Source organism: Centruroides vittatus, unplaced genomic scaffold, assembly GCF_030686945.1.
Source record: "Centruroides vittatus isolate TY-2023 unplaced genomic scaffold, ASM3068694v2 contig_221, whole genome shotgun sequence".
Lineage (NCBI taxonomy): Eukaryota > Metazoa > Arthropoda > Arachnida > Scorpiones > Buthidae > Centruroides > Centruroides vittatus.
The window spans coordinates 2,235,965-2,263,161 of record NW_027121377.1 but is presented as its reverse complement, the minus strand read 5'-3'; the positions used below and the strand labels follow the sequence as shown (position 1 = coordinate 2,263,161).

The 27,197-nt window shown below is 31.3% G+C and overlaps 1 protein-coding gene across 2 annotated transcripts in view; it reads right to left on the bottom strand.

The window, feature by feature from the left end:
- LOC136970865 (protein arginine N-methyltransferase 1-like) overlaps positions 1-27,197 on the bottom strand; it is a 50,032-nt gene that overhangs the window by 5,267 nt on the left and 17,568 nt on the right. For both annotated transcript variants that reach the window (XM_067265366.1, XM_067265365.1), the window contains 5 exons: positions 18,999-19,199; positions 18,768-18,923; positions 14,033-14,096; positions 3,863-4,011; positions 333-420 (listed from right to left, as the gene is read on the bottom strand). In XM_067265366.1, coding sequence (XP_067121467.1) covers positions 333-420; positions 3,863-4,011; positions 14,033-14,096; positions 18,768-18,923; positions 18,999-19,199 — 658 coding nt within the window. The remainder of the gene's footprint in view (positions 1-332; positions 421-3,862; positions 4,012-14,032; positions 14,097-18,767; positions 18,924-18,998; positions 19,200-27,197) is intronic.

The window sequence follows — 27,197 nt, the reverse complement described above, 5'->3', positions numbered from 1 at the left end:
TCTCGGTAGCAAGACTTTTCATTACTAAAATAAGAATTAGATTGAGTGATCGGAGTACTTTTTCTATTTGTGAAAATTTCTATGTAATTCAAAGGTAATTTTTAATATATATCTTACACAGCATTATTAATATGATTTTGGAGGTTGCAGAACGTATTAAATTACTTTAAAAAACAAAAAATAATTATATCATTTGATTTCATGATATTTTGTATATCTTAAAAATAATTAATTTTGTCCCGGGATTTCCCGGGAAACAGTTCACTTCTATCCCGGAATCCCGAGACAAGCAAAAGACCGGGAAATGAGAAACCCTAAATACAAATACTTACAATTAATCTTTTCATCTTTATATTGTCTATCTTCTATTGCACATACAAATAATGTGGCTCTGTCTGGAAACATTAAACCATCTGGTTTCTGAAATAATAAATAATCTTACTATAAATAAATAAACACTCCACAGTTTTGCATAATTATATATTTATTTACAAATTCATGTTTTCCAATTACATATTACCATAACTTAAGCTGAAACACTAATCTTGTATATAAAATTACTACTACACACTCTACTAAGTTAAATGCCCTTAACTTGATTTTTTTTGGTCTCAATTTAACTCTCCTAGACTCAGTGCATTCTGTTTCTATAAGTCAAAGTTATTTTGAAAACACATCTTAGTAACTGAAAATTTAAGACATGGAATTTAAGACTTTCATGTCTAATTTTGTATGCTTATTTTTCATTTTCAAATGGACAGGAGATATTACAAAGTGACTGATAAAATAGTGCCTTAAAACTATTATTTAAATTTTTAGATTTTGAAAATTAAAAAATGTTATTAACACAATTTGTGATTTCACAAGTTAGTAAGTTATAGGCAAACAGTAAAACCAGGAGTAATATGTATCATGCACATACCTGCAATGTAATACACATGAATTGCTGCTGTGCAGAGCAAATAAGGTTGCATTAAGTAAATTTTGTGCCCAATTCTAATGTGCATTGCAATTCTGGAGACCAGAAATGTAAAAAAGGGGTGTGCATTACAATTGAGTAAACACAGTACCTCCATCATTCAAAAAAACAATGCTTTTAGTACATATGACTGCATCCAAACAATTTTTGAGCTAGAAGCACTAATTTATTGACAAATCTGTTAACAGACTTTCACTAATAATGTCAATGTTTTGTTACTTTGTACATATACATATCTAAAAATAATGTATTTAAGTTAAAACACTTTCTCTGTCCCTTTCACTTTGAATTACTGAGAGTTTACTGTATCACTAGTGTGATAAATCGGGATTTATTCAATTAATTAGCGTAAGAAAAATATTTAGTTTTTTGAGTTGTTTACAAAATGGGAAGATACAGTATCACTTTTTGCATGAAAGAAGGAAATCAACTTCCCTTCCCAAAAGACGTTATCTCTTATTTTGACATCTATCTATCTATTCACCCCTCTGCATGTCACTGTACATCCCATCAGCTATCATAAAATCGAGATTTGCTATTGATCAGAATTCAGGATAAAAAGGGCGATTTTCCCTCCATTCAGGGGAAGTCTACAAAAACAAGAGATTTGCCATAGAAGACAGCAGTTCAGCAGAAGTTGAACATACCATAGGAGAGGCATTTCATCATCTCAAGAAGAGACTAAAGATTTAACTTTGTGTGCTGCCAAATAAGAAGATAGTTCCCGCGAGTTCAATGTTACAGAAGAAGACTATTAACCGATCAACATTTGAGGTAGTATGTTTTAATACTTGTAAACTCTCTCTCTCTCTCTCTCTCTCTCAACAGTATATTCTCTGTTTATCAATATACAGTGGTGCCTCGTATAACGTACGCCTCAAATAACGGACACTGCAAACAACGGACTTTCTGTTTGGCCGTTACGTGACTCGAGCAACGGACTTTTCGGCATAATTGGTGACTGCTCCATGGGTGCGTTCTTTAATAGCGGTCGCTCTGCGTCTCCGCTACTACGGGAGTGCGCTGCTGTTTGTAGTCATTTAGGAACGACGGTGAAAGAAAGAAAGATGGCGGCGCCTGCACTATCGATAGTATCGTGATGGAGGAATCTATAATTCTAAAATATGAGCTTTAAAAGGCAAAAGAAGGGTCCCAATTGTAAAATTTAACCATAAAATAGATTATTTGTTGAAAGAGCATTCAAAATAGACTCGAAAATAAACTCGTGAAGACACTTACATCCCCGCGTGCGCTAACTTGTGCTTTCACAATTTCTAAATTCTCATTCATAAAACCACATAATGGATCTGGAAACGAAACTATCTGAGCCATGGAGGACGCCATGTTGCTTTCTACCGAAAACTACTGCTACAAGCAGCCGTTTTTGCCGTTTGACGGCGTGCACTCCCACCGGAATTTAGAAACGCGTTCCGCAGGAATTTTTAAACGGATGTCTCTCATGCAGAGTTACGCGGAGGAATAAAAGAACGCACCCCACGTTCATTTTTTTATGATACTGTATGGTTATTTTATGCTGTGGAACAAATTAGATGTTTTAACATGTATTTCTATGGGAAAATGCATTTCGTATAACGAACGTGCACCTGGAACGGATTAAGTACGTTATATGAGGCACCACTGTATTTCTTAGAATAGTAATATACTCTCGGTCTAGTAATAATATATTCAAGTACAGAGGTATAATTATAGTTAAGCTCGATCATGTTAACTTGCATTTGTATTATTATAATGTATGTCATTTTTGCTATATTTTATCTTAGTAAACCTTTTTTATTGTCAAGTAAACTTGTTGACTCCCATTTGATTGATTAAGTACAGACTACTCTCCCCGCTATGATTCAGATTTACCTGCAACGCTCTTCCACTCATCAATGCAAAAGCTCTCCTATTTAAACCAATATCGTAAATGCGTGATAGGGCATGAACCTCATCCCTATCTGGTGTTGGAAATCCTCATGGAAGACGTCGATTTTATGATCGCCTTGTCTCCACATCTTTTGTTCCATTTTAAAGCCATCCTTAGATGATCATGAGTGAATCCCAAAGATTCAACGACCAAAAGGCGTTACTAGACCAATGTAACAACCTCGTAATCTCACACCAGTATTTGTATGTTTTAATGAAACAGTAGAAGCAGTCACACTCAAATAATATAAGTATTTCACATGCAAAATGTACTTTGTGTTTAAAATTTACAATTTATTAGAACACTAACCAGGAAACCTTCTGAAACATTACAATCAAGAGTGATAATAAACTAATTTACTTTAATAGAACATTAAAATCTACACTTAAATACAAAGAATTAGATGCTGCAATCACATCATTCAAAAGGTTAAAAAAAAAAACTCATGGAAAAAATATGTAGATGTAGATACTTGCTATTTATCATTCAATGCTGATATATCCTCTACAACTACTTGTTTCTCCTATTTATTTTTTGTTCTTATATTCAACAATTATTATATCTAATTACATATTAACTAAGCCTGATATATAGTAATTATCACACACAAAATTAAGTTCAACTTTTTTCCTTTCATGACAATGCACATAAATCAAGTAAAGCAAAAATAAATAATATATAGTAGCCTCTTGTTATTTTGCTCATTTGGCTGATCCACACTTTTCCCCTACCAAATATAAAAGTGCTTTAGCCAATAATGGATAAATACATTGGTTATATCACACACACTGTCCTAACATCTGCTTGGTTTGTCTCTTCATGCATGGAATATAATAAGGGGCTACTGTAATTAATTTATTTTTCTTTAATCTTTAATTCAGAGTTAATTTAATATTTTCTTTAACAGGACTAAAAAAATTTAACAAATTTACATAAAATAAAATAGAAATTCTTACCAGCCATTTATCTCTAGCGTAAAGAACGGTGTCCAACATAGATTCGTAAAACAAACAATAGCCCATCCATTCTGAGATTATAATATCTACTTTCTCAATACCATCTGGTAATTCAACTTCCTCCACTTTTCCTTTCACCATTGTTATAACTGCAAAATAAATAAACAGATATTATAAGAGCAAAAATAATTATGTGAATAAGTTTACATTATGTATCAAAATTGATGTCAAATAAACTTTTGGGTGAAGCAAATTTCTATCAATACATTAAAATACTTGGTATGCTAGTTAAGTTCTAGTACAAAATTCTGCCTGTTTTTCAAGCCTGTAACATGCAATTGTTTAAATTTTTGACACATTCTATTTGCTGTTTGAATGCTTTCAAATTCTATGTAGTTAAGTTGTAGTGCTTGTTGTTAGCCACAAAAGAACTATGAATAAATCCAAAATCTGCCATCTGCTAAAACTTACAAATGTTATGAAAAACTTAGGGTGGTACAAAGTTTATTTTTTTTGATGTTTTACCAACTCACAATGAGCAAGTGGTATTTTAAGACAGCAGAGTTTAGTACATCCATTTTATTTAATACTTTATCTTTTTTACATTCAATTGTCAATATGTATTTAGGATTCTATACCCCTCCTATTTTTGAGTCAGAATTGCAACTTTATGATGTGAGTAATGTAATGACTAGTTGTCATGCATATAATATTTCATAAACTGAGAAGAAAAGCAGCTTCTTTTGCTAGCCTCAAATGAGACAGGCTTTTCTGGTATAATGACTTTTTGATTATGTGAAAATAAATGTAATTTTCACTTTTGCAATTATGTTTATTTTTCTATGTTAACATAAATACAGTACATAAATATACACCATTTTTTTATTTTATTGTAACTTAGTTATTAGAAAGAAAGTAAAAATGAATTTATTTGAAAGACAAGATACTGTCAATAGGATAAAACAGTACAAAATGGTGATGAAAGGAATTTTTAAAACTTTTTGAAACATATGGTGATTAAGTATTGTGCAACAATATCACCTATCAAAACAAACTTTCATTTATCCACTGAACAAAATTGGAAATAATGTGGAAATAGGGAAGATGGTCTACAAATATTTTAATACATTTTCAACTTCTCTTCACACTTCGATTTTATTCTACTAGAAGCTTCCAGACTGTCATACAGAATATGCTCAGTGCTACACAACAATGCCGTAGGTAAAATAATTTGCAAAAAAAGTTTGTTAAATATAATAATTAATATTGTCTTTACATTAAAATATGCAGATTGTAGCAAAATGTGTAATGCTTGTTGAACAGTTGAGCCAAATTACCATGACTAGGGATTGCAATCCAGCAATGTTTTGAATCCAACTGGATTTTTGCTGGATTAAAATCATTCCAGCTGGATCCAGCGCGGATGTATTTTTGGTGCAATAGTATTATCTGTCCATCTATCTATCCTTATGTTTTTTTAATGAAATAAAACATTTTTAAAAAATACTTAAGAAGCTTTTATTATTTAGACTGGTCACTATAAATCAGTAAAACTTCTTACACATTTAGGTAGTAAACTTAACTTTGGTTCGGTTTAACACTTGAGATAGAGATAATTAACTTTAAATGTTTAGTTAGATTATAATTATAATGTAATCTTTAAGTTAAATAATAGCAAAGGTAATTCTACTGATTAATTTATATTAATATATTATAATAATGTAAGGATGGATAATCAGTGGCTAAGTGGCTATCAGTCTTACCAGTTTTCATATATAGGCTCTACATATTAGTCTGTAGTTATTTATAAGTATATAAAACTATGTACTGGAAGTAGAATAAGTTAAATAAACTACACCTTTATCAATCCAGCAAAATTTAATAAAATAATAACCTTTTCAATCGTTTTTAACGATCTTCCTCAGTTACAAAAAAAAATAGAACATTAAATATAGAACATAAAATGTGTTCGGAATAAATATAAAAATTAACGGAAAACGTCCAAACGGACAAAATATAGATAAATAAACAAAATAAATAGCGGAAAAAATATATACAGGGTGTTTTTTTTAAACTGACGGTACTCAGAAACATCTGTAGAGCAATCTAACAGCCGGACTGTCGCCAAATTTGGGAGAGTGACTAAGGACGACATGGAAAAGAGATTCCGCAAAGAAAAAAGTAATACCTAAATTCGCCGGTAGAGGAGGATTTGGCACAGTTGTAGCGAAAAAGTTACCAGCACTTCACTGAAGAAAGGGTCATCAGTCGCTTTTTTCCACTTGCATGGCCGCCTCGCTCCCCGGATCTAACCCCATGTTACTTTTTCCTGCGGGGTTACTTAAAGTCCAAGGTCTATCTTGGTAGTGTCCCAAACTTGATGACTTTGAAGGACAATATTTCTCAAACTGTGATGAACATTCCTGCAGACATGTTACGTTCAGCCATAGAGAACACGGTGTTCAGTATGCAATGCCTTTTCCAGCAGGACGGTGATCACATTGAAGAAGAAAGAAGGTTATTTGCTGATTAATTAAACTTTCGTTATTACACTGAAACTGCTGTCTGATATTCATTCGTGTGTTTGTTAATTGCAGCTGGACTTTATGCAGATTCTTAGCTGTTTTGCTACAACAGCGCCAAATCCTCAAGTCTCCATATATATAAGCCCTACCGGCTTATATCTACGGAGACTTGAGACTCTACTGTGTCATCCAAACGAAGTAGAACTGATTCTTCTGCATCAAACAAGAAAAGAAAAACTCCATCTTTAATAATGTGAACTTTACATTCCAAAGACTTTGATACAAAAATGAAAATTTGTAAATTGGCAAAACTTGATTCTTTAGACCCAGTTTAATCAGATGATCGAATAACGGTTGGAAACTTGACAGAAGGCCTCAGTTTAATTAAAAAAAGAGGTTACAAATTTTAGAAAATATAGACTCCAACGAAGAGTGCATTTCTTCTACAAAACGAGAAATAAAAAAATTATTAGCATGCTACGAGGAAATTTTGCGAGAGAAAAAAATCTTTGAGCTGTCAGACGAATTTGTTAGATTTTATGAAGCCTTTTACATCAAAATAACTTCGATTTACGATTCTAATAATATATTGGGTTGTTCGGAAAGTTCGTAGCGATTTTTGATAGCCGACAGTCGAGACACCAATTGACGCAAAAATGATTAGAATTGTACAAACCAATGAATATTACGATAAATGACCTTGAGACGCGTCCGTTACAAAAAAACCGTTAAGATTATTCAAATAGCGTTTAATTTGGCTCATTGCAAAAATGGATGCGAACAACGTGCATTATCGACACTTGTTTCTTTTCTTTTTTCGTAAACGCAAAAATGCTATACAAACACCAAAAAAGATATGTGATGTTTATGGTGGGAGTGCTGTATCAGAATCAACTGTTCGAAAGTGGTTTGCAAAATTTAAAACGGGTAATTTCAGCCTTGAAGATGCTCTTTGCTCAGGAAGACCTCCTGTTATTGAAGAGGACCAAATCAAAGCATTATTGGATGAAAACCCTCATTACACAACTCGAGAGATTGCAGACATAGTGAAGTCATCAAACAGTACTGTATTTCAACATCTAAAGAAGCTCGGATACGTGAATCGTTATGACATTTGGATACCTCACGACTTAACGGAAAAAAACTTACTGGATCGCATCTCCATTTGTGATTCTCTCGAAAGACGAAATGAAAATGACCCTTTTCTGAAGCGTTTAGTGACAGGTGATGAAAAGTGGATCATTTATAACAACATCAGCCGAAAACGATCGTGGGGTAAGAAAAATGAATCACCATTAAAAACTCCAAAGGCCGGTCTTCATCCAAAGGTCATGCTCACTGTCTGGTGGGATTGGAAAGAAATCCTGTACTATGAGCTGCTTCCACAGAATCAAACAATTGATTCTGATAAGTATTGTTCCCAATCGGATAAGCTGAACATGGCAATTAAAGAAAAACATCCGGAACTGGCCAATAGAAAAGGCATTGTGTTTCACCAAGATAATGCCAGACCTCACACGTCTTTACGAACACGCCAAAAATTATTGGAACTAGGCTGGGATGTTTTACCCCACCCCCCTTACTCACCCGACCTTGCCCCGTCGGACTACCATTTGTTCCGTTCTCTACAAAATTCCCTTCATGATAAAAACTTTGATACTTTGGAAGCTTGCAAAAACCACGTGGATCAGTTTTTCGCAGAAAAAACTGGAAAGTTCTACGAAGAGGGTATCATGAAGCTGCCCCATAGATGGCAACACGTCATTAAAAACAATGGCGCATACATAATGGAATAAAAGTATATTTTTAGTATTAAAACAATTTTTTTTATTTCTCTTAAAAATTGCTACGAACTTTCCGAACAACCCAATAATTTGTTATACATATGTATTATCTAAGATTTTATTAAACCTTTTTTTTTTCTAAATTTTTGTTTTCTTTAGTCTCCGGCCCCAATTAAAAATAATTTGTATGTATTTATATGTGAAGTTATACCCCGACTTACACGGTTATCGCTCGGTCCCACCTATCGCGTAAGTTCGGGGTATTACTGTATATAAGATATAACAACGAAACCAGCATTGTCCGTTAATAACATTAATTAATGTAAAAGGATCTCCACATGGTAGACAATGAGTCCGCATCTCTATGGTTTATACAACCAGTTGTCATGTGCGCTTTGCAGATTTCTAATCTCTCAAGATGTTCGACCGTTTGCCTATTCGTCGTAGTTTTTATAATTGCTGCTTGATCCCATTGGATGTTAACATCCTTCTGTCTTGCGTATGATGTCAGCGCAGTGTTGTCAAGGTTCTTACTGATTGTATATTTGTGCTCTTGAGCTTTTGTTTTAAACTGCGCATCGTTGCACCCACATAAACAAGCTTGGAATTGAAACGTTGGTTGAGTAAAGGCACCGAATATATACCCGTTGTTGAATTCCGATCCTCTTTCTTTTTATCGTTTCTTAAAAGTTTGAAAACAGTGGGATTACGTCGGTATACAATACAAAAATTATCAGACCTGGCAGTACATCTATGTATCTTGTTTAAAAAAAATGGGATGTAATTAAGCACTATTCTTTTTATATTTATTCGAAACATATTTTATGTTCTATAGTTAATGCTGTATTTTTTTGTAACTAAGGAAGATCGTTAAAAGCGATTGAATACGTTATTATTTTATTAAATTTTGCTGGATTGATTAAGGTATAGTTTATTTATAAGTAATTTAATTATTAGTGTTAGTAAAGTAGTGAGTAAGTAATTAGTAGCAGTCTAATAGTTAGCAAAGCGGCAATGCGACAATGTAGACTTTTGCGCAATTATTTAGAAAGTTAATTGAGTATTTGCGGATCCGCAGCGCTGGATCCAGCAGGCTGAAGAATGCGCTGGATCCAGCTGGATTGCTGGATGAGGGATCCAGCAATTGCAATCCCTAACCATGACACATCAGTCATTCATCAAATCCATAACTCTGTACACAAGACTAGTCTCAGAGAGTTGCTCAACTGCCTGAAATGTGTCTCCTGTACAAAGTTACTCTTGTAAGCCACTCAAGAAAAGAGATTTGTCAAAAACTTTATACCATTCTTTGGATATTGTATCATTAACAAATATATAGAAACTAATAGTATTAAAAGCTCACAACAGCAAGAAGTGGTTGTCAAAAAGTTATAAGGACTCTGGAAAGGCTTTAAAAAGATGGCTTTATGGATAAATATCAAAACAAACCCTTCATCTAGTGCCACAAAAAGAATCTCAAGCTCCAGGTTTTAAAACATGTTATCAATCACATTTCAAAGCACACTCAATAGAAGAAAAGGCAGATTTGCCATCACTTCCTTTTGCAGAGGTATGCAGATGGAAAAAATATTTTCCTCACATAAAAATTTTACTATGGAAGGAATATTCAAGAAGCAGAACAATCTCATCTATGCCAAATTGGTGAAAGGCATTCATCTACATGTCTAGAAATCTCAAAAAGGCTTATTGTCCCAGAAATACGACAAGAAAAAGTAGAACCTCACTTTGTTTTAAAGCAAGTGCGAGGGACAAGACAGGATTATCTGAGCAGTGATAGAACTATACTAAAATCAACTTTAGACTTTTTGGCAACACCTGGCTTTGGCTCATGGTGCCCAGGACTAGTTAAAAAAGTTCCAAATTTCAATTTAAAAAAAAATAGTCTGCTACATCATCTCACCCAAACTGATTGGATTACTCTACATGGTCAAAGTCCATGCTAAGTCCACATGAGTGTTAAGGACCCAAAGAAATCCCTTCTGAAAGAACAGACTGCCTTTCCTCAGAAACTGCCATAGAAGACTAGAGACCAAGAACAAAGGCCCATATCAAAGCACATGATGGAAACTTTGAACATTAGAAATGCACCTCATTACCTAATTGTTATAAAAAATTTTGTTACACTACCTTTTAATAAACTTGAATTTTAGATCTTTATATTTGTACCAGAGCTTATTATTATATAGAGTAATATAACATTAATAATGACTCTTAATGACAGAATTCCACAAATTAATTCCACCCAATTCAAAACCCAAATTATTCTTTTAATTATATATAAATGCATGATGTAAATTTAATGAAAACAAGTCTATAATTCAAATTTCAAAAACTAAATTCTTTCTAAATCAATTACATTTTCAAACAGTATAACATTTGGACATTTTTACTGTATTCAATTATTCAAGTAACAATACTACATACAATAAAAATTTTAATTTTTGAAATTATGTACTTTCTCTGCCTTTATGACCTAACTAGCTCCCAGAAAAGTGTCATTACCCGAATCAGTGTATTTTCCAGGGACTCAAGTCAATATCATATATTAAGTTAATGTTCCCAGAAATATAATTTGAATACACTGAGATGACCAAATGAAAATGTGGCACTTATACAATAGTATCGAATATACAGAGTGGGCCAACGAAAACAAAACGGCAGAGTGTTCGTGTTCGTCCAAGAAAATAGCTCGGACAGGTCAATTTTATTCTCGAGGGGACATCTTTTGCAATAAAGTTTTTGCGATTCTGAATACAACAGACAACAAAAAAATTTTAAAAACTCATTTATTTTGTATTAACTAAACAAACATTTATTTTGAAAAAAATGTTTGTTTAGTTAATATTCAGAATTACAAAAACTTTATTGCATAAGATGTCCCTTCGAGAATAAAATCGACCTGTCCGAGTGATTTGCTTGGACGAACACGAACACACTGCCGTTTCGTTTTCGTTGGCCAACCCTGTATATATACAACTGGAGGGTTTGCAAAGTGATCAGTCATAAGTGGAGAGATCTAATTTACTAACAAAATGAATAGCTTACTTGATTTCTGAGGTCATGCTATTCACCTACTATAATCAATTAACCCTTTCCCGGCCAGGGTACCGATCTATCGTTACCCTAATTGTTTCGCAAAACGGCCAGGGTACCGATTCATCGTTACCCTGTTAAAAATCGATTTTTATAAAATTTATCGACAACAGATGTCAGCACTTGATGGCATCGTCTTGTTTATCGTCTGTTTCACATATTTTTGTCCAGGTGGTGTTTTGTCGATGTAAAAAATTTTAATTATCAATGTTTTTTCCTTAATTTTTCATTTTCTGATAATTTTTTATTTCATTTTTAGCATATTCATGCAATAATATTACTATAATAAGTTCATTAATGCTATAATAAGTTTATTCAGCTATAATATGTTAATGCATCATAAATATTCAAGTTATGACCTTCAGTTCCGATATTTTATATATTTTTTTAATTTTTAATTATTTTTTAAATCTAAAATATCAGCAAATGTTACATCTATTGCTACTGGTAATCATATGTTTATTACGAAAATAAATAATCTTGTTTAATATAAAATGTATAAAGTATATTAGTTCATTATATTAGTTGAAAGCAGAATAAAGTTCAGATTTCAAACAAATGTTTGATATAATGTGCGATTATTTCACAACGAATAAACGTACATGCATAAATGTTATATCAAATTGTACAGAACAATATTGTAGGTGGTATTGGCTCAGTGACAATAAGAATGAAGTAACCAGACAATGTTAATTTTGACAAATAGTAACAAATTTTCGAGTCTGAATGTCAGTTATCATATATATATATTTTTTTCTCATAAATTTTTCAAACAAACTTTATCGAAATATGTCGTATTTAAAACTAACTACATTGATAAATATATGTGATTTTTTTCATATGAATAAAATAATAATTTAATTTTTAGTGAATTTTTAAAATAATATTGCCCGATTCACCTATTTTGACCTTGGCCGTTTTACAAAATAAGGGGGCGTGGCAGACAGCAGGCTAAGGGTTAAACTATTAAAATATGTTAAAATAACTTGTATTATTTCATTTCACTGATAATAAATAAAGATATGAGATCAATATAAATTGCAAGTAAAATGTATTATATTGAAAGAACATTAAAACCAATGAAGCATTAAATGAGTATTCATAACATTGCTTGTACTGAATTGTTAAATTAATGTGTCTTGATAAAATTTTGACTTTGAAACTATTTTACTAAATGTACACAATACTTAAATTTTATTTAGAAAATATTGCAGTCAATTAGAACTTTGTGGTTTGAGTTGTTATATTCATATAGTAGCAAAATTCAGTATTTCTTATAATTTATGTTTGGTTCTTAAAGATAAGTGCTAGGTAAAACTAGTTGAATCATTTTATTTCACAGTTTGTTCTCCAAATAAAACAATTTTACTTCGTTCTTTATGAAACTAGATTAGAATAAATTCTATTTTTTTAAAAAGCTGCTTCATTTAAATAGTTTCTTTATAAAAAGAATTAACACAATAATATGATCTATTTTCATTCTCAAATTAAAAAATTCTGACATTTTTAACACTAAAATTGTCTAATTCTGTATATTTCAGTTAATATAAAATATGCTATTATATGCATTTGCACATTTGATTGATGGGTATTGTAGACAAAAGTGAAATTCATATAATACAGGTATACCTTGCCTTACGTTAGTAATTGGTTCCAGGAGAGGCAATGTAAGTAGAAACTACGGTGAAAAACGCCAATAATGAGCACTTAAAGACTGCTAAATAAGACGACAGCACAGAAACACAAATGTTTTCATATTTCATTCTCTAGGATTTATGATGATTATATTAACATTTACTGTAAATGTACATATTTTAATATGATTTTATGTGCTTTTAACGCTATCTAGTGATATTACAACTTCAATATTTGTGGCAGACAGATGTAAAATCAAATAAAATGACTTAAACTTGATTTTTATTTTTCCATATACTTTTTTGACAAACGACATAACTCGAGGTATACCTGTATACAATATATAAAAAAAATTTAAGTTCTTTATAGCTTGAATGACAGCTAACAGTTTTTATTATAAATTTTATATATTCAATTTTTAAGCTTATTTTTTACTGTAGTGATTTATATACTTTTTATTCTATTTTCTGTATAAGAATTTACTATTAAATAAATTATTATTGTGAATAACAAAAAATTATAATAAAAAAATACTTGTAAGTAGAAGATAAACACAAATTTGATGTCTTCATAATTTATCCTTTTCTTATTCTACATAATACCAGATCATGCATCAGACTGTTAACTTTTTATATGAATTATTACTGTGTTATTGGAAAAGATTAAACAAAAGTTTAATTTCAATACACAAACAAAAAGATTGCCACATCACTGATAAGCAATGAAAAGAAATTGTTTTTATTTAAAATCATTCACATTCTAAACAACAATTACAGCATTCTTTGTCAGCTTTAGTGTCACCTTTTACAGATACTAAAACATCAAACTAATTTATGTAAAACGTGTTAAACTGTTTACAATATCACTATCATTTAAATCTTGTAATTAATTTATTCAAATATCACCAATCTGATTATGCAAATTAGTTGTCAAGCCAAAAAGCAAAACTTAACAAAACCAACTGTATTTAAAATTTAGGAAAATGAATAAAAATGCTAAATGAACTAAAATATATTAAATTTTGATGCCAATGAATTTAATTGTATTTTAATTGTAACAAAAATAAAAAACAGTACTTAAAGTTGTAGTAAATTAGAAAAAATTTTACTTACTATCACTCATGTGATTTTCTCTTACTATCTGTTCAGCATGTTCAACAATACTTGAACATTCAATCTGAAATAAAAATAAATTATTTTTAGGAAAAAAAATCCATATTGCATGCTATTACTTTTATAATTTATAGTATTTTGAAACACATGTTAATTTCTTTACATTATATTCTTCTTAAACAAGCACCCCTATATAATAATCATCTCAATACAAATGGAATAGAGTGAAAACTGTTCTTTGTTACTGACTTAAAATAATTGATAAAATGTACACAATTCAAATTGCTAGTTGATGACAAATTTTCTATAAAAATATATTTTGAAGAATTTTGAATTCAAAATTCAATAAATCGCATTATTATTATAAGAATAAATTAAGCAATGTACTCTTTCTAAATATTGATTTGAATGTATGAGGAGTGTTCAAAAAGTATCAATCATTTGGCCAGGAAAACTACAATTATCCATCTGGAGATCAGAAACCCTGATGAAAATAAATTGTTTTTATTTAAAATCATTCACATTCTAAACAACAATTACAGCATTCTTTGTCAGCTTTAGTGTCACCTTTTACAGATACTAAAACATCAAACTAATTTATGCAAAACGTGTTAAACTGTTTACAATATCACTATCATATAATGATAGTGATATTGTAATCCCTTTCAAAGCAGTGTATTGTAGTGATATTGTATAAATGATACAATGATAGTGATATTGTATCCCTTTCAAAGTGTATTGTAATCCCTTTCAAAGCAGTCTCCTTGGGCTTCCATGCAAATTTCTCAGTGGTTCCTCCATTGTTGGAAGCACATCAGGAAAACCTCTTTAGGTTTGGTGTTCAGCTCTGCCATCACTCACATTCTGTATAAAGTTTTCTGGTGACTCAAATTGGATTCCTTTCAGTGGCATTTTCAGTTTGGAGAACTGCCAAAAATTGCACAAAGCTTACAAGATTAGAAGTATAGAACCTGATTAAGCAGAGGAATGTGGTGCTTGGCCAAGAAAGTCTGAATCAGTTGTGAAGACTGGGCAGGTGCTTTGTTCAGATGTAACTGCCATGTTCCTGTTGTTTGCATTGTACAGCATCATGAAGGTAACAGAGGATGGTCAGCTAGTACTCTTAAGTAATAGTTTGGCTTTGTGGTGTACTAATAATGCACAACACTATGAAAGTCAAAGAAGAGAGCCAACATGATTTTGATGATGCTGTACACTTGTCATGCATTTTTTGGCCTAGAAGATTACGAGTACAGTAGAGAGTCGTTCATCTGAACCCCGGTAATCCGAATCGCCGGTTATTCAAACGATTTTCAGTCGGACTGTGTCGTGCTGAATCAAATGTTTTCGATATTAGATTTACTTCTGAAGTATAATTTTCATGTTTTAATATTCTTCAATATATTTATTTTGTTTGTACAAAATAAAGAAATAATTTTTAACGATACAATAGCCTCGATTATTATTATAAAAATTTTTGTTAGGCTTAAAATCGACAAAAATTCAACATGAAGCAACACGCAACGGAGAAAAATTTGAACATCGGACAGGTTAATATATTTTTTCATACATAATCAGTTATCCAAACAAATCACTAATCCGAACAACTCCAGTCCCCAATTGATTCGGATTAACAACTTTCTACTGTATCTCCAATATGACAGTGTCTTAGTTTCCAAGTTGCTGATTGCACAGTCCAACATGTCCTACAAGACTTCCAATTGCTTCTCTGCCATTAGCAGCTTTGGCACAAATTGCAAAGACACATACTGGATGAGCAAATTCTCTCTCAAAATGGCAGCTATTGAACCATTGCTTACCTCCACTTGCCTGCAAGTTCTTGGATGTTAAATGATGGTCCTAAACAACCAAAGTCTGAACTTGTTCAATGCTTCCTCATTTTGGCTTGTGCAAGCCTATTAAAGCATGGTTTGCTTTCCACTGACCATGTGACCACCATTTAAGAAATTGTACCACATGGCATCATTGTCAAAAGCCTGATGAATCTTCCGAACAGTTTCAATTTTGATCACAAAGCTTCTGGCAAAATTTGATATAACAATGCTGCTCAAGTTATTCCACCATTTCATGACATGAAAATGTGATGGGCATTCACCAAATGCACTCACTCATAAATGGATTGCCAGTGACTGATGCTCTCTGCCGATGGGAAAAAATTCATGCATGTGTGTATGAAGGTTCCCTATACCTCCCAGCCAGTGAACATGCCTTGAGCTTTATTTGTTTCCATGGGAAAATTCATGATCAATATTTTTGAACACTCCTTGTATATATCTATGTAAACATCTTGTTCATGCAAAAAATTTCTTTTAATGACACATACCAAGGTGAATACCAGAATTATGTACTATTTAGCCACAACTTCTAAACCAGTCAATTCTAAGAAAAACTTTTGATGTCACTTTTCAACATAATCCCTTTGTCAAGACATTCTTGGCATCTCTTTAACCACTTGCCAAAGTATTGTGTGAACTCATTTTCTAGAGTTCTTTGAAACCATTGAAAAACTGCCCTACCAAGAGTAGATCTTGACAAATAATTCATGCCATAGAATGAATCCTTCAGATTTGCAAACAGCCAGCAGATGCTTGAAGTTGGTAGAGGCTATGGTAAGATTTTGAAGACCTTTTCTATCAGAAAATTTTGGATGACTTGAGCTCTGTGTGTTGTCCAAGTTCAAGACAAAATTTGGACATTATTCATGAATCACAAGCAACAAATGTTTTTCCAATGTATCCTTTGCATACTGACCAGTAATCATGTGACCTGTTAAACATGTGACATGTGAATCAATCTACATTTGTCCCAGAAAATGGCATACAGAACTTTGTCATTGAAAACAATTTCTTTAAACCTTTGGTAAGGTAGAAAAGCAGCAACTTTCCACTGTTTCAACTTTTGGTTTTGGGACTTAAAAGCAATATCCACACTTCATTCATTGTTATCACACAATCCAAAAAACAGTATTGGCTGCAGCATTCTTCGCCAACATCGAATGACAAACTTCAATTTGAGTGTGTTTCTTTTCATTGTACAGGTGGTGTGTAACCCAGCCTGCAGAAACCTTCATGTGTAAATGATTAGTCAGAGTCCGTGAACTGTTCCATGTGATAGGCCTGTAGTAATTTTAACTACTGTCAGTCATTGATCTTCCATCACTTATTCCACCCGAACAGTTTTCTGTAGTTTCAATGGCAAAACAACAAGAGTGTGATTCATTTTTGGTAAAGTTTCTTCCATCTGTAAATTCTTGAACCTACTTACAAAAATGTGCAATCAGTAAGAACAGACTCCCTGCAGAATCCATTAACTGCCTGTGATATTGGCTACCTTTTCACAATGAGGAAACAAAAATTTGATGACAGCATGCTGTCTTGAACCAAAAACTTCATGCTTTCAGGCATACTCAGAAGCAAATTTGTGAAAAATGTGAATTACTCAGCACCTGCTACTAGCACACTAATGGAACTTCACAAGGTAACTGGTATAGACTTGTTCAAACCTGTCCCAATGGCATACCTTCATAGTTTTCTGTGTGTATGCTAGAGGGAAATGGTGTATGGTATGCAATTCTAGTATGCACCTCATACTCTAGTTCAGGGGTTTCCAACCCTTTTCCAAGGGTTGGAGTTGCATGGAGTTGCATGAAGTCTGAACACATGCATGAGTTGTAAAAGTCTGAAGATAAGTATAAAAGATTTTTTTAAAATCTTAATCTTTGGACTATAAATTTCTGAGTAAAATGGACACAAATCAATGTGAAATTTGCAAGTATTTAATTTTGCTCCCAGTATTAAAATTTCCTTTGGATATATATATATCTATGGATGGTAATGGATATTTTGATCTTCTCAAAAACTAAAATATATAAAGTCTATTTGCCAAAGTACATAGAAGCAAAAATAGAAAATATTTTTCTTAAGACATTTTTCTGGAATATTTAACAAACTACCTCTTTTAAATAGGTTTTCATAAAATCCTCTGTGACAAGTCTGGTCGACTTTCAAAAATTCACATGCTTTAAGTTAGTTCAAATGTAAAGGAAAAAAACATGTTGGTGAAAACATTCTATGTAGGTTGGATAAAATATGCTCTGTAGACTATATTTGGCCTGCAGACCATAGATTCGAGACCCCTGCTATAATATCAAGTTCAAATCTTAATTAAAAAAAGTAAGAAATTTTTACTAAAAAGGAAGAAACCTACACGTGGCCAAGATAGGAACCACTAGATGTTTAAATCAGATACAAGATTAAATCTGAACACTTGAAGTTCCATTTCTACCATTTAATGTTATCAATACTGCAATCACATTTTATGAATTGACATGTGTTAAATCATGTTTTTAAAACATTTTACAAACTAATCACTGTCTATTAAGACATTTTTAATTTTGTTAGTGATTGAAAACACACATCTTCAATTGCCAACAAATAATGATGTCTGTAACAAAACATAAATTGTAAGACATTCTCCCAAATAGAAATCAATAATTTGAAAAGAATATATAAAATTTGTAAGATGGATGTAATGTATAGCATAACAAATTCAAACCTTCCTCCAAGATTTGAATTTGCTATGCTGTACATGCTTCCGCCAAACCTTTCCAACAATAAATGTTTATTAAACAATTACTGCTGGAAAGTGTGAATTTTTCTGTTTAGAGAGAATTTACACTAAAATGACCCTCAAAATAAATACAAACTATACTTACTCCAATGACTTTTGCAGCTCCAGCTTTGGCAGCAAACATACAAAGGATACCTGTACCACAACCAACATCTAATACTACTTTACCCCTGAAAAGATGTTTATTGTGATACATTGCATTCCTATAAGTTAATGTTCGGACCTCATCTTTTAACATTTCCTACAACAAATAAATTATAAATGTAAAAATTTAATCATAAAAATTCAAAATTTTTAAAGACTATTTAATTGGTACCTCATGAATGCCAAAATGAGCATATGAATCAAAATAATAATCTTTTGATGTCATTTCTTCTGGCCGATATGTCGTTAGTCCATTCATTTCTTTCTGACATCTCCAACAATATTTCCCCAACTTGACAGTGTCGTCAATAGGCATGCCAGTTTCTCCAGAAACAGACATAATTGTACTATTTGTACCGTTTGTTGTAGAAACCTATAATTACAAACCTTATTATCATCACTTTGAAACTTTCTTACATTGATAATGATAAGTAACTGATAAAAAACTAAATAAAACTGTAATTAGAGGAAATTCTGATTTTATTGACTCTGAAACTAAGCAATGACATATTAACCACTATGAACAATTAAATGAACACCAATCAAAGCAGAATGTTGTTCACATTGTATGAAATGAGGGTAAATTGAATTAAAACTGTATTGAGTCTGTTCGAAAAAAATTCGAACACTAGCTGCAAATAGATGATTGATTAAATAAATCAAACTTAAACAAAAAAATTAAATACCTTCTAAAACCGATAACCGGTGCGAACTATTTTTTGAAATGGCTAAACGTACTCGATCGTTTAAATTACGGAACACATTCCATTTATTTATGCTGTTCGATTATCAAATCCAGAATTGGCCTGAGGAAGAGCCCAGGAGGGGCAGTGAAAACGTTCGCCATTTCGAAAAATAGTTCGCACCGGTTATCGGTTTTAGAAGGTATTTAATTTTTTTGTTTACAACCCGGTGTGGGAGTAGTGTTAGTTCAAACTTAAACTTCATTAAAAGTTGAGATATTGTAAACATCTAACGAGCTGGTTGAACAGTGGTCAAAATTTGACAAACTGTTAGTTCATATGTATTTCATAGCAGTTTATGCACCAATATAAACCTAGCTTAATATCGAAAGGATACATTACAAGAATATCAGCAATTTAACTAGTGTACTGCAAGAAAACAATTACAATTTAATATTTAAAACCTTGATTTTTATGAAACTTTTATACCCACTAATTTAATAAGAAACAAGTAGAACAACAGGTTTTTGCTAGTGACTAACTAACTGAAACAAGCAAACAAATAAATAAATTATAGAAAGAGATTTCACAATTATTCTGACATATAAGCACCGATAGTCCCTTGGATAACATTATATTAAATAGGCAAGTGTGTGTCCGAAAAGAGTAAAGTATTGCAAATTCCAAGGAGCTTTGCACAAAATGGAGGAGAAACTGATTATGTTAGTAAAATTATGGTCTTGACTATAAAATTATCAAGCTATTTATTAATACATTTGATTACACATTGAATTTTTTTCCTGAAACATATACATTTAAAATTGATTTTAGAACAGAAATATGCTACTTATGAAGAGTTTGATTATAATAGGTTTGTTTTTCTGCATGACCATTTAGTACAGAACAGTTTACCATCTTTAAATACTCATTAAATTTCACCTGTCATGTACCATTATGAGTCTCACTACAAATACATTTATTTTTATTATAAGTAATAAAAATATAAAGCATTTTTACACACTGGTTGTTTGGCTATACTTAGGCTAATATTTTAATAGTTAAGTAATTTGACCTCTTTCTTTTGATCAAAAATTATGGGAAGAAATTTAACATGTTTAAGTGTCACAATAGAAAGGCATAAAAAAGAGAATGGCCCATGGCAATAATTTATGACCAAAATAGCATAAATTTGATGGCCATTTAATATAATTTTGCCTGCATTGTTAAACATTTTTATTTGATTTTTAGGAGTGTTGCAGAACTGCAACACATGTTCTGATTATGTTACCCATCTTGTATGCTAATCATCAGATCTTAAATTAAACTTAGCTTCTAATATAATCAAAGTTACATAAATGGACCAATACAATTCAATGAAAAATACAATAATCACTAAAACGATAAACAGTTAAAAAAAATACAAATTGTTTCTTGAATATCTTTGTGTGTTATGTGTTTACATGATATTGTACTTATTCATGTTCATTGCACAAAAACTAGAAATAGCAAATTTCGTTTATATTTCATATTTTTTGTAGAGAAAAAAATTAGTATTCTATCATAAAAAATTTACTGGGCCAAGTGAAATTTTCATGACCCAAGGCCTTGCTCTATTTCCATTATATTTATGTCTAGCATGTTGCTCCAAAGCAACTCAGTTCAAATTTCAATGTACAGTGTGTTGCATATCTGCAACACATGGTGCTTAATGCATTAAGACATGTTTGTTATTACAATATCATTTACAATTCAACTTGTTCTTGGGAGTTTTTTAAAAATAAAAATTGAAGGCTTAGATAATATAATAAATGTACTACTATACTTAATGTATACTTAAAATAGTGATAATTTTTCTTTTTAATCAACATAAATGCATCTGGGACACAATGGCAGAGAAGGCTTATTTGTGACTAATATAAAAACACAGCCAAGCTAATCAACAATGAATTTTACTAGGATGATGAGCCATTTGTGGAACCTGGCAGCTGATACAAAAGATGCCAATGCCCCATTTGTGATATAGCCCATATAACCTTGTAAACGTAATAATTCATAATTATTAGTTATTATGATCATACATATATATATATATGAGTAGGCTTGAAAATTTCCACATCATAGTTGATTTAATTTCTTTATCTTCTTCCATAAAATCTTAATATAAATTTTAACACTATAATAAGCAAGAACATATTTTCTTAAATATATCCCAATACATTAGTAATATCAAACAAACTTCCAGATTTTTGTTAGGCTACATTAACACAAATTATTATTCCAAAACAAAGCAATCTGATAGAGGCAGCCAATTAAGTCATTATCATCTCATAAATTTTATAATTACAAGGGTTGGAAATAAAGCAGTGGCAACACTGTCACTGCTCTGTAGGAACAAGTCAGAGTTTCTGGAATTTGGGAAGAAAGGAACAATAAAAGAAAGAGCAATAACTAGATAACCAAAAATTTATCTGATGATAAAAAGAAAATAGAAATAAATTTTATGTCCCATGAAGTGGCAAACAAAATATGTACTCAATCTATTTTAGACTTGATATAACATCATCATCATGTAATAATAGATGATAAAATTAAGCCCTTATAGTTAAAAAATTAAAACTAAAAAGATGTAAAAATTGTAAACCAATTGTTTGCACATATATGTATTTTTTAAAAATTAAAATAACATCACTAACTGAAAAGGAGTTATATAGACCTGAAATACATTTTATCCAAATGTAAGATTTTAGTCTTAGATTGTACATAGTCATTGCATCCAGTAGAGGAATTAAGAACTTTAAAAAATGTGTTAGATTAGTCAATTTAGTGTGATAAATCCTTATGTAAGATAACCTTCACAGTTATATAAATCAAATACCATAATATAATGCTAAGCTATTGTTTGAGTTTCATACACATTTAAGAATGTGTGTTAGGATAAAATAAAAAGTTTACCCCATAAACACTGGCAGGATTTTAGAATACTATATTTATATAGTACTGTAGTTTAATACTGTATTTACTGTATCAGAATACTGAATATTTTAGAATTGTTTTTGTTGTACATATTAGCCCAGGATTATTATAGTTATTTTTCATTATTGAAAATTTAAGACTACACAAAATTATGTAAATAATTTCTGGGCTGCCCAAAAATTCACCAGAGGACTCTCAGCTTAAATGCTATTATATAACATGGATGCTGTCGCAAAGAATTTTTAATGATTTTTTAATGTTTGTAGCCGTCTTAGCCCACAAAAAAAAGGGTCAACGTTGAGATCATGTTTAATTGTGTGTGAATTTTGTTCATAGTATTTGTCTGTTTTTATAAGTTTTACTTCAAGTCGTCTGCTGTTTGTGGTTCCTAGATTGGAATTAAAAAGGATGTAAATAGGAAAAAAGGGCTCATCGTTTGTTTAGTCTTAAATTTTCAACAATGAAAATAACTATAATAATTCTGGGCTAATACATACAATTTAAAGAAAAGTGGTTACATTCAAAAACCATCTTTAAATCGTACACTGAAAACTTTTTAAGTTAAACATTGATTTTTAAAACATGAACATTTAGAATCAACTTTATTCACATATGAAGAAATACTAAATGTGGTCTAATGGTCTATTATGGATAATCAATTATCATTTATACACAATCATGTTAGATTTTATATTATTTAAGTCACTTATCATTTGCAGTGATGAAGCAAAGAACAAATCTTCAAATTTTCTAGAGAGATGAATAAGTGCAAGAAATCTAGCCTCTCATAAAATAAAAAAAAAAATAAAAAATGATGTTTATGTCGTTTACATTATCGGATGACTGGAAATATTTTGGAGCAATTATGAATATAATCAGAAACTAATGTTGCTAATTTCGTTTGGCAGGAAGAAAATTAGTCACAAGGAATTTATTCTGTAAGATCAAACAAATAAGAATACTATAAACAATTTTAAATCATTCGGTTGAAATTACTTAACATGGCTTTAGTTTTCAAAAAATAAAACATGATGTTTCAACAATATAAAGTTAATTGTCTTTGCAGAATGAAATTTTCAATAAAATATCTGTAGAACTTTGATTAATTTTAACAATATTGAATGTTATTGTTATAAAATTCATTTTTCTTATATAACAACTTCCATTACACAATTACTGTAATATTGTATGGATAACCATAGCAACCTTTTTTTCAGCCATGTGATGCATGCCCATGATAGACTAGAAAAAAAATCATGCTTAGAAGGTGTAGGAAGGATTAACAAAGAAGCAGATAAAGGAAGTCAGTGGTCTGTCCTTGCATGAACTGACAAACATTGTAGAGGATAGAACACTGGAGACACAATCCATCAGGAGGTACCACCACCAAAAGCTGGTGCCAACTTGATAGACCTAACATCAACTATAGGAGCACAAATACAAAAAATTATTAGAACCTTAACTTAGCTTGCAACTTTCTTTATGGCCATTGAAAACATGACAAGTACTTACCATATGGTTCAGAGGTACCATTCCAAAATATTCATTTTTCCTTTTTCTTCCATTTCACTTTCATTGTTTAGTGAAATGGAATACAAAGTTTCTAACTTATTAGATATATAATTATTAGAGAGAACCAAAAGATATGGTATACAGAATTTGCAATAATGGTTCTATTGGGTTAAAACCTCTTTTGTCTGATAGAAGACAAGTAACTAATAACAGTGATTAAAGTTTGGATTCACAAATAGGATATGAACACGAGAGCAGACTAAAGGTGAGGCTTATGCATGATACATTATACTTCTTTTTAATATTAGTTGTTATAATAATTTAGTTTTGTACATAATAATGTAATTAAAATTAATGACAACAATGTGCAAGTTCCCACCCAGACATGAACAAAGGGCAATAAAAGTTAAGCTAGTTTCATACTCTATGGCAGGGGTGGCCAACTTTTGTGCACATAAGATCTACTTTTTATCGTAAAAATGTGTCGCGATCGACTTGTTGTCATAGGCATAGTCTAAGTGGGGAGGGGGAAGTGTGAAATACATACTATGTTTATACACTGTTTCAGTACGAAGTGCACTCACTGCTTGTGAGTCGAATCATAACTGCATGCACACAGTTGCGTTCGGTTACAAATATAATACATTAAGTCAAGACATTGCTAGCGATTGACCAAAATTGGCTTGGCGATCGACTTGTTGGCCACCCCTGCTCTATGGGAACAAAAGAAAACATGTCTCCTATTATTCTCTTCTCACAAGTATTCAGTCTTCAAAATAATGAAAAAGAAACATACATGCATTTTCAAAACCTAGAATTTAAAATAAAGCTCTGAAAGCACACACACAAGTGAAAATAGTATGTGCAATTAATTAATTCAAGAAACAACTTTTCCTGAGCAAAGAATACAATAACATTATACAGGAAATTAAGAGATGATCCCAAAGTAATTTTTCAATATTTAGGCAAGTTTTAATATATACAGATGTCAAGATAATATCTTTCAGACTTGATTAACATAATACATATAACTATAAATTATGATTCATCAAAGATAGTTCTGTTTTAGTTCTAATCATTTCAATTTTTTTCCATGTTGAAAGATGCAAAGGACTGTGGGCCACCAACATACACAGAAAAGTAGAACATCTGTTGACTTCACTAAGAAAAAAGAATAAAAGTATGTCACCGATAATGTGCAACATGTTGCCCACTAAACCTGTTAGTGTCATTTTCTCCTCTTTTCAGTTATTACAAAGTATGAACTAGCTTTAGTTGACTGTTAGATTTGAAGAAAAAAGCTGTGTTTAGGATTGACAGACATCCTTTATTTTAGCTAAACTGTTCTTTTCAATAAAGGACAAGGACATAATTTGTTGTTTATTTTCATTTTTCAATATCTGTGTTTCTAACCGAGACTATCAAAACAATGAATATTATGAACAAAATGTATTAGTTATATTAAACATTACAACTTCACTTGACAAAAATTTGCACAAGCCACACCAAATATAACAGATATTTTATTGTTTTTATAATTTTTCTATAAAAAGTAACAACCCAATACATTAGAATTTCCAAATGATCTGACAGATTTTTATTGGGCTAGTTCTGAAAGTGAAGATTGGATGGGGTTTGTTATGTTATGCTAACTGGCCATGTTGTGTTGCCAGTTAGCATAACATGGCAATCAGGAGTTGGTGGGTTAAACTTCTACTCTGGGTTAATTTTTTCTTTCAGAATATTCTAAATTTAAATTAAACATTAAATTATTAAGAGATGGCAGCTTAATTGTGTACCTCAGCCAACTTGTTTTGTTTCGGATCATCAAAGTAGCCATAATTTAGTCAAATAAAAGTTTGGCAGATAATTTGAAAAAAAGAGTAATACAATTAGCAATAGATAAGAAAAGGATTACTAAGAGTACTTCTTCCAAATATTTTGAAATTTCTATAATAATTCCACACTGCCACAATGGAATTTCCACATAACTTTTAACTTAGCTTTGATTCTGTGGTGCTTTCAGGAGGCTCTGCTTATTTCTTTGTTACTAATATAAAAGCTGTCAAGCATGTGTGTGATCACATTTATGTTGCAGTGATGTCAGTAATGACATGACGTTCATGCTGACAGGAAATTTTCCTTAAGATGCATTTTAAAATATTTTGGCAAATGATGTATTTTAAACTTACTTCATTAAATTTAAAAGTTCAAAAATGATATCTGTGTCGTGTCACTTCTATTACAAATTAAAAAAAGCACCCTTTCCATAGTGACCACATGCTGTTCTATTACCAATCTGAAGTAATGATACTGTATAACGAGCCTATTATTTAGAAAGTGTTATAGTTCATTTAATTAACATATTGTTGGTGCACAAGAATAGTGACACAATTCAAAAATTTCCAATTTCAAGTTTATTGTAGAAATGTATAGCAAACTCCCCATATTTTTTATGTGGAAGAACGAACACTAATATTTATTTCCAAAATAGATTTGAAAATTTTCAAAATCCAAGATCATGACAAAGCCTTAACAAAGAAACAAGAAACTTTTAAGTGGCTGTTCTGGAAGATCCATTTTTTTGAGTTGTGTCACTATTCTTGTGCACCAACGACATGTACAATTCGTCTTTGTTTTATCAATGTGGAATTAAAAAGACTTGCTATTTTGTCCAAGAAAATGCCTAGGGAAAGCATAAAACTGGCCAGGTAAATTCTAGATCTGAAAGAATAAGAAAAACCGAGACCGCTGAAGGAAATGAAGTCAGACTTAAGCAACATTGAGTAAGAATGGCTTCGATAAAAGCTGCAGAAACAGCATCATGTCAAGCTTGACTTGAAGCTCTTCTCAATTCTCCAATCTCTACTTTCTCATAAATATTCAATCATGTTTGACAGGAGAATTTCCAATATATATATAAAATGAAGCATCTATTTAAAACTTGCATAGAACCTAAATTAACTTATGAAATCTTTATGGGAGATGTGCAGCTAAATATGCAGTTCAGAAACTCCAGATTCAATTCAATTGCTTTTTAATTAAACCTAAATACCACATACAGAGTTCATACTCAAATTTTTGTTTTAGATTCCATAACTTTTCCTGACCAACTTTGTTCAAATTCCCCGACCCTCACATCCCTTACAGCAGGAATAGGCAACCTTTCTCTATGTAAGGGCCGCATTTCAAAACTTGAACTG